Below are 12,310 nucleotides of genomic sequence, written 5' to 3'. Positions count from 1 at the left end.
CACGCTTAAGGGACAGGCCAGCTCAGGCCGTCGTGACCTCATCTTTGATCAGTCCTATAACCCGGCGAGGGCAGTGGCCAGCCAGTCTGCAGCCACAGCTTCCTGGGAGGCTTCTAGAATCATCTGCCAATGAGTGCTCCTCCAAGGCCTCCGACAGCTGGGAACGGTTTCGAGACTATCTTGCCAGCGGAGAAACCAAATCCCAACTCTTGTTGCCAGAAGGTGTTTCGTGGCCCGTGGAGAAAGCTCTCCTGCCCTGGTGGAGAATTCCCAAGCGAGATTCGGAAGCCTTCGGGACTGGCTGCGGCACAGCGCTTCTCGGGGCACGCTCGGGCGTGTTCAGCCCTGGAAGCCGCTCCGGGCGGCAGAGCACTTGTGTCCGCTCGCCCTGCAGTGCGGGGCCCGCGTCTGTGGGCAGGGCGGCCCCTCTGTCCCCTGGGCTCTGCCGGCTGGCTCTGAGACACAGGAGGGGTCTCGCCAATGTTCGGAGGAAGGGATCTGAGACGGGTCCTCCAGCTGTTGCTGTTTTAACATCCATCCAGAAGCAACGTTTTTTGTCTTTGAAATGACCTAGGACACAATCGGAAGATGTCAGAGCTTCAGTGTCCAGGTCACCTGCCCACTCTGTACCTGGGCAGTCAGAGGCCTGCCCAGGGCTTCACGAGGCCACCTGGCAAGGGAGGGCAGCAGGGGAGCCCCCCCCCCCGGAGCCTGCCTCCCACACCCGCCTCCCGGCCTCGCTGTCTGTCACACTCCTTCGCCCAGCGAAGGTGCCCGCGGTGGCCAGGCGGTCCAGGTCTCCTTCAGAGGAGCCCCACGACGATTTGGGGCTCTTTGGCAGCAGACAGCAAGCTACCTTTGGCTTCCCTAAACTCACTGAGATTGAGAGCAGGGCTCTTGTTTTCCCCTGAGGACCGCAAAACTCTCCTGTCCCTGGGGTCCCCTTCTTTCCATTGCAGAGAGCGGGAAAGCGGGCACTGCTCCTTTGGGGGCCGTGGGAAAGGCTCCGTTCCCAGGTGCTGCTACGCGTGACTTCACCGTCTGGCTGCAGCGACTAGAAAGGGCCTGTTGTTCTCCGCAGGTCGGGCCGGGCCGGGCAGGGTGCCTGTTAAGAGGACACCGCTGGCCTTGATTCCGAGGGCATCGTCTCCTCCCTCCCCGGCCTCCCAAGCACACCTGTGTGGGAGGTGCGGGCCGAGGGCTCGGTGCGCCCCCTTCAGACCCTGTTTCCCGCCCCAGATCGCTGAGCTCACACAAAGAGCTTCACTCTGAACTGGAAGGTCAGGGGTGATCAGATTTGTCGTGGGGCTGGTTTGAAGGGAGGGGCCTGTGTCGAGTGGATAGATTTTGGCCCCTTTCTCTGTGCAGAAGAATGTCTGTTTGTCTCTGGGCACAGCTATAGTCGTATTCAGGGAGGAATTGGGGAATGGTGTAGAGGCTGGAGCCGGCCACTCCCAGAGCTGTCTAAGCGCTGTGTGCCACAGAGGACTTGGGCACAAAGACGTCTCTCCAAGTGGCATTATATTCTGAAGGGAAGATCTCACATCTTTTTAGAAAAAGTTCCTGCCTTGAGGTTTATCTAGATAGATTCCCATACTCACATTCTATATGAATAAAAGGAAAAAAAAACAGTGGTTTTAATAAAATAGAAGTTTAATTCCCTCTCATATAAAAAATGAATCCACCATCTAGAGCTATTTTGGTCCTGCACAGGGTCAGGGCCTGGGTTCTTCTATTTGCTTTGCCATCCTCCATGCATGGCTCCCACTAATGGCCCAAGATAGCTGCTGAAGATCCAGCCATCACATCTGCATTTTAGCCAGTAGGAAGAAGGAAGGAGGGAAGAAAATCTGCCCTTCCCTTAAGGACACTCCCTGAAAGGCACACACTCTACCTCTGCTATATTGGCCAGAACTGAACTCCCCGGCCACAACTAACTCAAGGGAGACCAAGGAGCTAGTCTTCACTCTAGCTGGCCGTGTGCCCAGATAAAAATCGGGGGTTCTGGTACTGAGGAATAAGGAGAAAATGGATAGGGGCAATTAGCTATCTTTGCCCACCTTCCTCTTGGACAGGTAACATGTAAAAGGTATGTAACATGCAGGCATCTATATTTAGGTTTTCAACATTATTATCAAAAACTGGTTTAAGAAGCATGGACTGAGAATGTATAGGTTAGAAATCAGCCAATCCACACCCTCATCTCATTTCACAAAGATTAGAAAACTGAGATCCAGAGAGGTTAAGCAAATCGGTGGAGATCACACAGCCTGTCAGTGGCATCTCATGCCCAGCTCGCGTTCAGTGGGGTGTTTTGGTTCTTCTCTGTTTCTTGACTTAAGAAGAAAGCTTCATTCTGGAGGTCGGGGGAGCTCGAGCTCCAAGGGTGAAATTCCATCCTTCACTGGGTCCCTGAGCTGCAGGACGCAGGCGGGGCGACGGCGAGGTCTGCAGGCCCCGCTCTGCCCAGCCCTGATGGCGGCGGCCGGGGAAGCCGCCCGTGAGGACTGCGCGGGGCGGCTGGCGCGTGCCTGTCCCTGCCTCCGCGTGTGCACGTGGCCCCGTCTGTCTCCGCGCCGCCCTGCGTGCCGATCGCAGCCCGCCAAGGTTGGTGTCCGACTCTGTGTGCTTCTGTTTCAGGGGCGCCCTGCCAGCATGGGAGCCGCCGAGAGGCTGCGCCTCTGCTTCACGGCCGTGCTGACCGTCAGCTGGCTCACCCTGGCCCGCCTCCCGGGGGCCGCACCCACAGGTGAGCACGCAAGCCCTCGGTGAAGCCGGGTCGCTGGGGGGAGCGGCCAGGAGCAGCCGTGGGAGTGGGCTCGGGGGTCTGGGGCCTGGCCGGTCCTTACTAGACCCCTGGACCCCGGGCAAGTCCCATCCCGCTCAGTCCTGGCACCCACAAAGTGAAGGGCTGGACTAGAGTCAGGGGTGCAAACTCGGTGTCTGCAGGAGCCGGGCCCTTCCGTGCGTGCGTGAAGCCGGCCAGGCAGGGACTGTGTTCAGCCGGGAAGCTGAGCCCCTCTAAAGGGACACCCCCTTCTCCGTTCCAGCCAACTGCTCCCTTGTGGGAAGGGGGGTCCCCTGTCCCAGGATCTTCTGAATTTTTAAGAGAAGCCAGAAGTCTGTATTTTTACGTAAAAGCTCCCTAGTCTTTATTTTTTTCCCTCCCTCCCCAGGCCTCTCTAGTCTTTAAATATTAGCAACTAACTCAAATTTTACAAACCCCAGTAGGGGGCAGAAGAAAAGCCCCACATACCTGAGAGTCAGCCGGTCCACCTCTTTCTGGGCCACCTGATGTCACCACCCCCTTTCTGCTTTGGCGTCGTGAGATCGGGGTACATTAAGGCGCTTTCCAGATGCGACGCTCCAAGCGAGGTTCAGGTCTGGTTTTCTGTCTCAATATCGTCTTCTCTGTGTGATCTTGAATTAACATCCGGAAGCATGAGGCGAGTTTCCCTGCAGGAAACAGCAGTCGAATAAACCAGACCTTGAGCGGAAGGCGGCGGGAGACGGGGCCAATCTGAAAACTCTGACGCGGGGTTCAGTGCTGTGACGTCACCGCCGCCGCTCAGTGCTCGTTCGAAGACACTATTCAATGCTCCTACATTCAGTGAGCGCGACGCTTTTCCGCAATAGGAATAAAGAACCCAACGTTGTATTATATTTTGTTTCTTCAACCCCCTGACGGAAGGAAGTGATCTGTAGTCATAACTAGTGAAATTCTCTTACTGTGATGTCCTGTCCTTAGAGGACGCAGCGAGTCGTGCGATCACCGCAGCATTGCCTGAATCCATCCATTTATCTTCTGTCATTTATTCAGTTAGTTAACACAGAGGGGCATGGACTGTGTGGCCAGGAACTGGGTTCGGGTTTACCTTTCGGGGTGACCCACCTCGGGGAGGTGCGCTCAGGGGCTTCCCTTGACCTTTTCCTCCCACGTCTTGTCCCCGTCTTCGGTTTGCACGTCAGCCGTGCAGACAGGGACTGGTCTGTGGTCTTCTCTGGCCTCAGAGGGAGGCAGCAGCCCACCCTGCCGTTCAGGCTCCAGGTGGGTCGGGCCTGCGTCCCCTCCCCGTCCTGTTGGGTGCGGCCCCTCCCGGGAAAGTGAGGGTGGTTGCTATGGTGACATCTCAGCGAAAGCTCAGGCCCTCATCAGCCACGCGCTGATTCACGCAAATGGAAACCCACGGACACCGGCCCTCGCGCAGAGCACGATGTCCAGCTCCGGCAGAGGAGTGTCCACCCAAGGCCAGTCTCGCAACTGCTGCGCTTTAGCTGTGGGGGCAGAGCTTCTGGAGAGCTGGGACTGCGTTCCCGATGACAGGAGAGTCTGCGGGGTCACCCTGACGACGTCCAAATCCACATGCCAAGTCCGATGCGAACTCGTGCACTTGGGGTGTGAAAGGGGCCGTCGGGCTTGTCCTGGCAGATGTGGACCGTGAGCCCCGAGGCTCTGCGCGGCGGAGCTGGAACGATGCCTTCCCAGCATGCTCCTGGCTCCTTGCCTGGGCCACCGGGTTCCCCCGTTTACACGTGTTCTTCACACGGCCCGGGAGTCACCTGCTCGGACACCGACACTCTCGTCCGGGGCTAGGTGGAGGGCAGCCCGGGGCTCTGACCGGCCTCTGCTGGAAGCCAGCCACGCACTCGACCCGTCTGGAGACAGACCCAGGGGTGGCTCCGCCCCAGCCCTCGCGGCCACCCCGCCTGCGCAGCACCTGCCCTTCACCGGCAGCTCCGCTCTTGCACTGAAACGGGGAGCCCACTCACGAGCAAGCCACGCGTGTTCTCATCGCGCCGCCACGGTCGGAGCTCCTGGGCGCTCGCAATAGCTGGAGGAGCTGCTTCGGCGAGACCCCAAAAAATGCGAAATTCTTTCCTTAACGATCAAGATCCGAAGCTCGCGTTGAGGCCGACAGCCTGGCAGATGGAGCATGAAGAGGGCCGTTGCGGGACTGGGAGGGGATGACGGGGATGAGACTCAGCAAACATACATTGAGTGCCACTGCATACACCTGCGCTTTGCAGAGAAGACGAGAGGGGTCAGTCGCTGCCTTCTGATGGGCAGAGAGGACGGCTCACGGTGGGCTTGGGGGTCGTATCTAGCGCTGTTGAGAGTAAAGGGTCAAGTTCCTTCCAGTTCTGGAGATACATAAACACGGGACAGACGCTCTCACTCCAGAGATCACCGAATACCAATCTAGCAACTTGCAGAACTGACACGCGGCAATTATAGGTAATGACGTTGAGCCCTCCCGGCCCCCGCTCTGTGCTGTGGACGTGGCTTGCGCACCCCCTTCCTCGAGACACGACCTCTCCTAGGCTCCCCGGCCAGGCCCGAGCTGGGACCTGCCTCCGCTTCTTCCGGCTCCTACGCCGGCGTCGTCACCACCTGAGCCTGGCCCTGCCCGGGGCTTCCTGAAATCTGCTGCTTCCTTCCAGTCGCAGGGGAACGGGGGGCGCTGGGCCTGGTCTCCGAGCCGTCCACCCCCACCTCGTTTGTGCGTCGCCTCCTCACACCTCTTTCCCTCTGGGTGTTTTCTTGTTCTCCGTGGGGTGTTCCGGTTCCTGGGATAGTGGCACCCCCCACCCCGCCGTGGCGCCCATGGGGCAGACCCCGTAGCGGTGGGAAACTCGAGACTCCTCTGCGCTTCTGTTGAGGCTGAGGAGAAGCCTCCGCGGCACCTACCGTGGGGCTTGTAGGTTCAGCCAAACCTTCAACTCCCTGGGTGACAGACGCCACACTGGCCGTCAGCGTCACTTGGGAAATACAGGGCGGGAGACCCAGAGGCCATCGGGGCAGCATCAGGCTTCTCTGCTCCACGGCGCGGCCCTGGCGGCCTGGCACGCAGCCACCGGGAGCTATTGTCCTTGGGGCGGCAGCTCAGTGAGAGTGCACAAGGCGCCACTGGACCAGTGTGGGAGCTGCTCTGTCCTGGAATCTCCGACAGCAGCTCCGGAGACAGACGTTCAGGTTCCCGCAAAATGTGCAATTGCAGGAGCCGCCGCTCGCGGGGCAGCCCACGTGCCTCCCGGGTGTCGGTGTGTCCTTCTGCTCAGTTCAGGTGCCGTTTCCAACCAGGGTCACTTTCGTTACAGGCAGTGTTGCTAGGTAACGTAGTTTATTTATGTGATGCCATCCTCCGGTTTCCAGGGGAACTGAGCTAGAAAATTAACCAGAAGTCTAATCCTCATGCAGAAGGGGGTAGAGTTTTGTTAACTCCTCAAACACTGCTTTCTAGCAGATGGGCATTTCGGAATCCCCGTGGTCTGGGTGAATCATTGCACGACTTCACACCTCACCATGTCCTGAGTAGCCGTCCAGTCTGCCTTTTATTTTATAAATGGGGGCGCTGAACCCAGAAAAGGGAGCGACGTGTTTGCAGATACAAGATGAACTAATGACAGATGCGGGCCTGGCCCCAGGTCCTGCCTCCTGCCTCCGGGGTCTCCCAGCTCTCTGAGTCTCAGTTCTAATCGGGGGAGGCACGTGGGGACCCCCCCGGGTAGTCTGTAGCAACTCTTCCTCGGTGAGGCTGGCAGGTGGGAGCAGTGACATCTCTTTGTCCTTGGCAGTGGCCACCGGGTGCCCTGACCAGAGCCCTGAGCTGCAGCCCTGGACCCCTGGCCACGACCGGGACCACCAAGTGCGTATCGGCCGGGGCAGGACACTGCTGCTCACGTCTTCCGCCACGGTCCACTCCATCCACATCACCGAGGGAGGTGAGTCCGCCTCTCCGCTGCTTCCTCTTCCCTCCATGGCCCCAGAGCCTCACAGACGGGGTGCAGGGGCCACGACTTCCGTGGACAGAACAAACGTCGTGTGCTTCGGGTTCACGTCAGGGTGTCTGGTTGTCTGAGACAGCCATCGGCTCTGAGGACGTAGCAGCGGCCTGTCGGGGGTCCAATCCTAGGGAAAGGAGGCTTCATGGGGGAAACGCCCCGCCGGTGCCATCGGGTGAGCGGCCGCGCCGAGCTTACCTCGGCGGCTCGGCCAGCAGGTGCGGCACACGCCATGATGGCAGCTGACCAGACGGCGTCATTTACACACGCCGAGCGGAGAGAGGAGAAGAGGAATCACAGTCAGCCCCTGTGTCCGTGGCTCTTCGTCTGTGGATTCAATCAACCACGGATGAAAAAGATTTGAAAAAAATTGTCATCTGTACTGAACACATACAGACATTTTCTTGTCGTTATTTCCTAAAAAATACAGTTGAACGGCTATTCACGTAGCAGTTACATTGTGCTAGTTGTTACGAATAATCTAGAGATGGTTTCACATAAACGGGAGGATGGGCGTAGGTTAATTTCAAAATAAACGTGCAAATAGGCAGACACGACACCGTTTTATGTCAGGACTGAGCATCCTTGAATTTCGGTGTCCGAGAGAGGTGCCGAAGCCAGTCCCCGTGGTTACTAAGGGACGCCTGTACTGGTGGGCACAGCAAGCACACGCGTGTTTGGAAGACGCGCTTTTCGCCTGCTGGGTGAGGTGGGGCTGGGCAGTGTGCCAGGCTCTGCGGCAGCCTCACCCTCCACACTTGTGTTCTTAACGGCACCCGCTGCTCCCTCAGGCAAGCTCGTCATCAAGGACCACGCCGAGCCGATTGTCTTGCGGGCCCGGCACATTCTGATCGACGAGGGCGGAGAGCTGCACGCGGGGAGCGCCCTCTGCCCCTTCCAGGGCGGTTTCAGCATCGTTTTGTACGGAAGGTGGGTCGGCCGCTCCGGGGCTGGTGCCACTGGCACCTGGCTGGAGGGGGGAGCGTCCGAAGCAGAGAGGGAGGCAAGAGGCCCGGCTTTAGCGTAAGGTGGGAGCCATCGGTCTGTCCTGCCAGGGGGACCGTGAACGAGACAGAGGTGGTGATCTGGGGGAGCTGGATGGACCAGGAGGCTTTTATTTATCGTGGCCTGGGTGCCGGCCCGTGGCACGGAAGGCCCTGCCAGCCTTCCAGCCGCTTTGCAATGTGTCCTGTTCGGGAGGCTCTGCGAGGGTGTGTCTCACAGGCTACGATGGACGGGATACGGGGAACCCCACGGCAGTTGCCTCTGGCTCTGCTCCTCCTTTAAGCAATTGGCAGCTCTAAGAAGTGGTAGCCGAGAGCACACGAGGGGGTGCGGTGCCTGCCCAGGTGCTCCCACCCTGATATGGACCAGGATATAAAACACCTGGAACTGAAAAGAAACGATGCCAACATGTAGACAAAGAGCAGGTGCTTCCACTCGGCCCTCCGGGCCTCGCTTTGGTCTGGCGTAGAGCGGGGCTGCTGGCACTATTTGTACTGACCTTGGGCGACCACCAAGGTGTGACTGGGTCTGTGGTGGCCGTGGTGGGAGTCAGGGCGCAGTGACTCCTAGGTCCCCTCTGGGCTTGGCATCTGACGAGGAGGTGTGCAGCTGACGCTGGCCGCTGTTTCTCTCGCAGGGCGGACGAAGGTGTTCAGCCGGACCCCTACTTTGGCCTGAAGTACATCGGCGTCGGCCGAGGGGGCACCCTGGAGCTGCATGGGCAGAAGAAGCTCTCCTGGACCTTCCTGAACAAGACCCTGCGCCCAGGCGGCATGCAGGAAGGAGGCTATTTCTTCGAGCGGAGCTGGGGCCACCGTGGAGTCATCGTTCATGTCATCGACCCCAAATCGGGCACAGTCGTCCACTCTGACCGGTGAGGCTTGCGTTCGCTCCGCGCACGCGTACTGCGCGCCCCAGCCGGCGCTGCTCCGGGTGCTGGGAGAGCGGCCGTGGGCGAAGCAGCCGGGAGTCCCGTCCTCCCCGGCGTCCGCCTGATGACGCTGAATTGCGCAGGAGCAAACGTGCACATGGCACGTTTCAGAAGGTGGCTTGGTACTAGGTGGGAAGGAGACGGAGAAGGTGATGGGGAGACCACCTTGCGCGGGTGGTCGGGGGGCCAGCGCCAGGCAGCAGCATGTGAGCTGAGCGCTGCCAGGGAGCGCGTGTCAGGGGAAGTGTTCAAGACAGACAGCAGCGAGGGCAGAGGGCGGGGGTGTGACAGGGCGCAGTGTTCTCAAAGGATGGAAAGGCCACCAGCGGGGCGGGGGTCCCGTGAGCAATGGGGGCTGCAGACAGAGGCGGGGCGTCACGGGCAGGGGCATGTCCAGGAGGTGGGCTCTGTCCCAAGCGAGATGCATGGCCACTGAAGAGCTTTAAGAAGGGCACGATCTGATCTAACACACTGGCTGCCATGTGAGTTGTATTTGACTCAGGCTAGTTTTGAGCCCGGGGCCTCCTGAAGCAAAACCCTGCAGTTGGTTCGTGAAAATCTTACTTGATGTTCCTATTGCTACAATATTGACAATTTAATTCTAAAAATGTGGATTGCGTTGCATGTAAGTCACGCACAGAAAACAATAAAAAATAACACATTAGAAAGGATCGTTTTGTTTTAATAAAACACCGTGGCCCCAGGGAAATTTTTTTTCTTAGTGTGGCGGTCAGCGTGCTAAAAGAATGTTCCGGTGCTGTGTAGAGAAGGGATTGATTGTGGAGGGCCAAAGTGAAGACAGCAGAGGTGGCTGGGAAGCTTCTGCTGTGCTCTAGGCAGGAAAGGGCCTGGACCATCCCCACCCGGTGATGAGGACTCGGGTAGAAAGACGAGAACTTGAGAGCTGTCTGGGGGCAGGAGAGGCAGGTCTCCCGCTCGCTCCCCCTCACCCTCTTCCCTGGCTCCGGGTTCTGCAGAGGCGGGACCTGCCCCTCCAGCTCTGGGTTCTCTGGGCCCTTCAGGGGTCCCAGGGTGCTCAGAGGGAAGGACAGCAGCTGGGGCAGACAGCAGACACGCAGCTGTCCTGGGGCTGCTGGGGGAGGGAGCCACGGGACTCCCCAGGAACAGGGCTCGAGCCGTGAGTGTCGCCGTCGAGGCAGCAGGAACCAGCTGAGTCAGGGCCAGGGCAGGGCGCGGGAGCTGGAGCGCTGGCCGGCTCTCGTGGACAGCCACACTTGACCCTGTGGGGACTCCTGGCAACAGTGGCACAAGCGCTGGACTCGGTGGGAAACCCCGTTCGTCACTTTCCCTGCCACGTGTATCACACTACTCTCCATGAAAATTCCGGGAGGCAGGTTCTGCTGCTATCGCTTTGCACAGGTGGGAACACGGAGGCTCAGGGGGCTAAATTTGTCAGGGTCGCAAGGTTGCTGAGTGTCGGAGACGGGACCCAGACCCACATCTGCCTGGACTCTTTGCGCTGTGTCGCCTCCACCAGGAGGGCGGGTCGTCCTCAACGGGTGGTGCCAGGCTTGCAGCCACGGTTCCTGGGCGGGGCAGCGGAGGACACGGGGTTCGGGGTTCGACGGGGTTGGACCTGGTTATGCAAACAGCTGAAAACAAGTTTGAGGACTCAGGAACACCTATCCAGCTACCACTCGTACCGCCATCGTTTTCCTTTTCCAAAACCTGCTGGCTGTGCACGCTGGCTTGTTTCTCTGGATCCATCGCAGAACTGTTTTGCTTACGTTCCAAGACACATTCTTTTGCAATTTCCATTGTAATTGCACAAAATCTTTATACTTAGGGGAGAGTTGGGATCATTACAAAATTGTGTTTTTCCTTTGTAAATTCTTCTCACCATTGGTATAGTTTCTTTTGACATTTATATTTTATGTGTGTGAAGGTGGGCTGTCACTGTCGACTTTGAGATTGTCGGTTCTTGTGATGAGACCTGCTACATGACATTGTACAACAACCCTGTGTCGTGCACTTAAATATTTGTGGAGAGGGTAGATCTCTTACAGTAAGTGTTCTCACCACAGTAAAGTAAAATAATTTTTAAAAAGGTAAACAGGAACAAAACTAGGAATGCGACATTTACGGTAGGCAAGGGTTATGTCACTGCCCTGTGTAAATCAAAGGTGACATTTTAACGATTCTAAGAGGCATTAGTATAAGTAGGTGGTTCTGGGGACAGGAGAAGTGATCTGGGATAATCCTCATGTCATTTTCAAAAATTTTGGAATTGGTGTTTCAGTCTAGAGCAGAGAGAGAAATTCCCGATGCTCTAGATGTTGGAACTGCCTCCTAAAGTCAAACTCTCGCACGAGGCATGAGCCGCGGGCTCCAGGATGAAGGGGGAATATCAGAAGTCCTGGACCCCGAGTATGTGACCCACTGAGCGTCCTGGAGCGTGAGGTCTCTGCTGCCGCCATGATTTCTTTGGCATTTTATCCAGGGAACGATCACTGTGGTTCAGTCAAATCCCTTCTTCTTGGATGTCACCGTAGGGGTGTCAGCAAAATAAGTAAACGTGTTTGCTCTTTTTAGCAAAGGCTCATTTCTTTACAAGTCACAGCCCTTGGGATCTTTGGGTGGCGGGTCAGTCGTTGTAACATGGACACGTACTTAGATATCTCTTTTTGTGGCTGCTGTCAAAACCATTCGATTCCCTTCTCTGCCCTTTTTAGGTTTGACACCTATCGATCCAAGAAAGAGAGCGAACGTCTGGTCCAGTATTTGAACGCTGTGCCCGACGGAAGAATCCTTTCTGTCGCGGTGAATGATGAAGGTTCTAGAAACCTGGATGACACGGCCCGGAAGGTGATGACCAAACTGGGCAGCAAACATTTTCTACACCTTGGATTTAGGTATGACTATCACTTCCTCCTCCAGCGGGCCCTGGGGCGCTGAAGCAGCCCCGTCCCACCTGCATTTTACCTTTTCCTTCCCCTCCCCACGGCCATGCCAACCTAAGTGACAACCCAGAGGGACGCAAGCTCTTTGTCCATCTGCACTGGACGTATTTGAGGATTGTTCTTAAAGGAAGCATGGTTTTTCTTAGAAGTGTAGTCCATTCACAAAACATAAAAGCTCTCTGTTTACGTGAACTCATTCAGTGGCCACTGACACAGTATTAAGTGAGCATCTACTGTGTGTGAGAGCCGTGCCTTGGACGTGCAGCTAACATTCCTCTTCCCTGTTCTTGGCAAAGGGGTCGTGTCACGCCTTGGGGACTGGGAGACAGTTCTTTAAGGGATTATGCAAAGTGTCTTTGCCCAGGAAAATGCCCCAGAAAAAGGGGCCTTTTGATATGTTCAAGTGTGTGTTTTGTTGCCTTGGATTGTAGCATCACGCCTGGCGTTGCCATGCACACACCTTGGCGCCAAGAGGAGGCTGTTTGCCCATGGCCAACGCAGCTCTTACTGTGCTGAATCAAACCTCAGCTCAGTGGAAAGGCGGGCTGTCTGCCCCTGGCTGTTTGGGGGTTGTGATGCCCCTCCCTTCGGCTCTCCAGATCAGGGACAAGGTTGGGGGCAGGTTAAGGCCTTTAGCTGAGCCATTCTGCTGGCTGGGCAGAGATGCCCT

The 12,310-nt window shown here is 57.3% G+C and overlaps 1 protein-coding gene across 1 annotated transcript in view; it reads left to right on the top strand.

Annotated features, from left to right (window-relative positions):
* The first annotated feature begins 2,655 nt into the window (after positions 1–2,655).
* The window catches only part of CEMIP (cell migration inducing protein, hyaluronan binding), a 60,888-nt gene continuing 51,233 nt past the window's right edge, over positions 2,656–12,310 (top strand). Inside the window, exons 1-5 of the mRNA XM_012659103.1 lie at positions 2,656–2,749; positions 6,577–6,723; positions 7,575–7,713; positions 8,426–8,662; positions 11,413–11,592. Coding sequence (XP_012514557.1) covers positions 2,656–2,749; positions 6,577–6,723; positions 7,575–7,713; positions 8,426–8,662; positions 11,413–11,592 — 797 coding nt within the window. The remainder of the gene's footprint in view (positions 2,750–6,576; positions 6,724–7,574; positions 7,714–8,425; positions 8,663–11,412; positions 11,593–12,310) is intronic.

The sequence above is a fragment of the Propithecus coquereli genome, unplaced genomic scaffold (assembly GCF_000956105.1).
Source record: "Propithecus coquereli isolate 6110/MARCELLA unplaced genomic scaffold, Pcoq_1.0 Scaffold599, whole genome shotgun sequence".
Lineage (NCBI taxonomy): Eukaryota > Metazoa > Chordata > Mammalia > Primates > Indriidae > Propithecus > Propithecus coquereli.
Note: the sequence above shows the minus strand (reverse complement) of the source record. Positions and strands in the feature narration are given on the sequence as shown.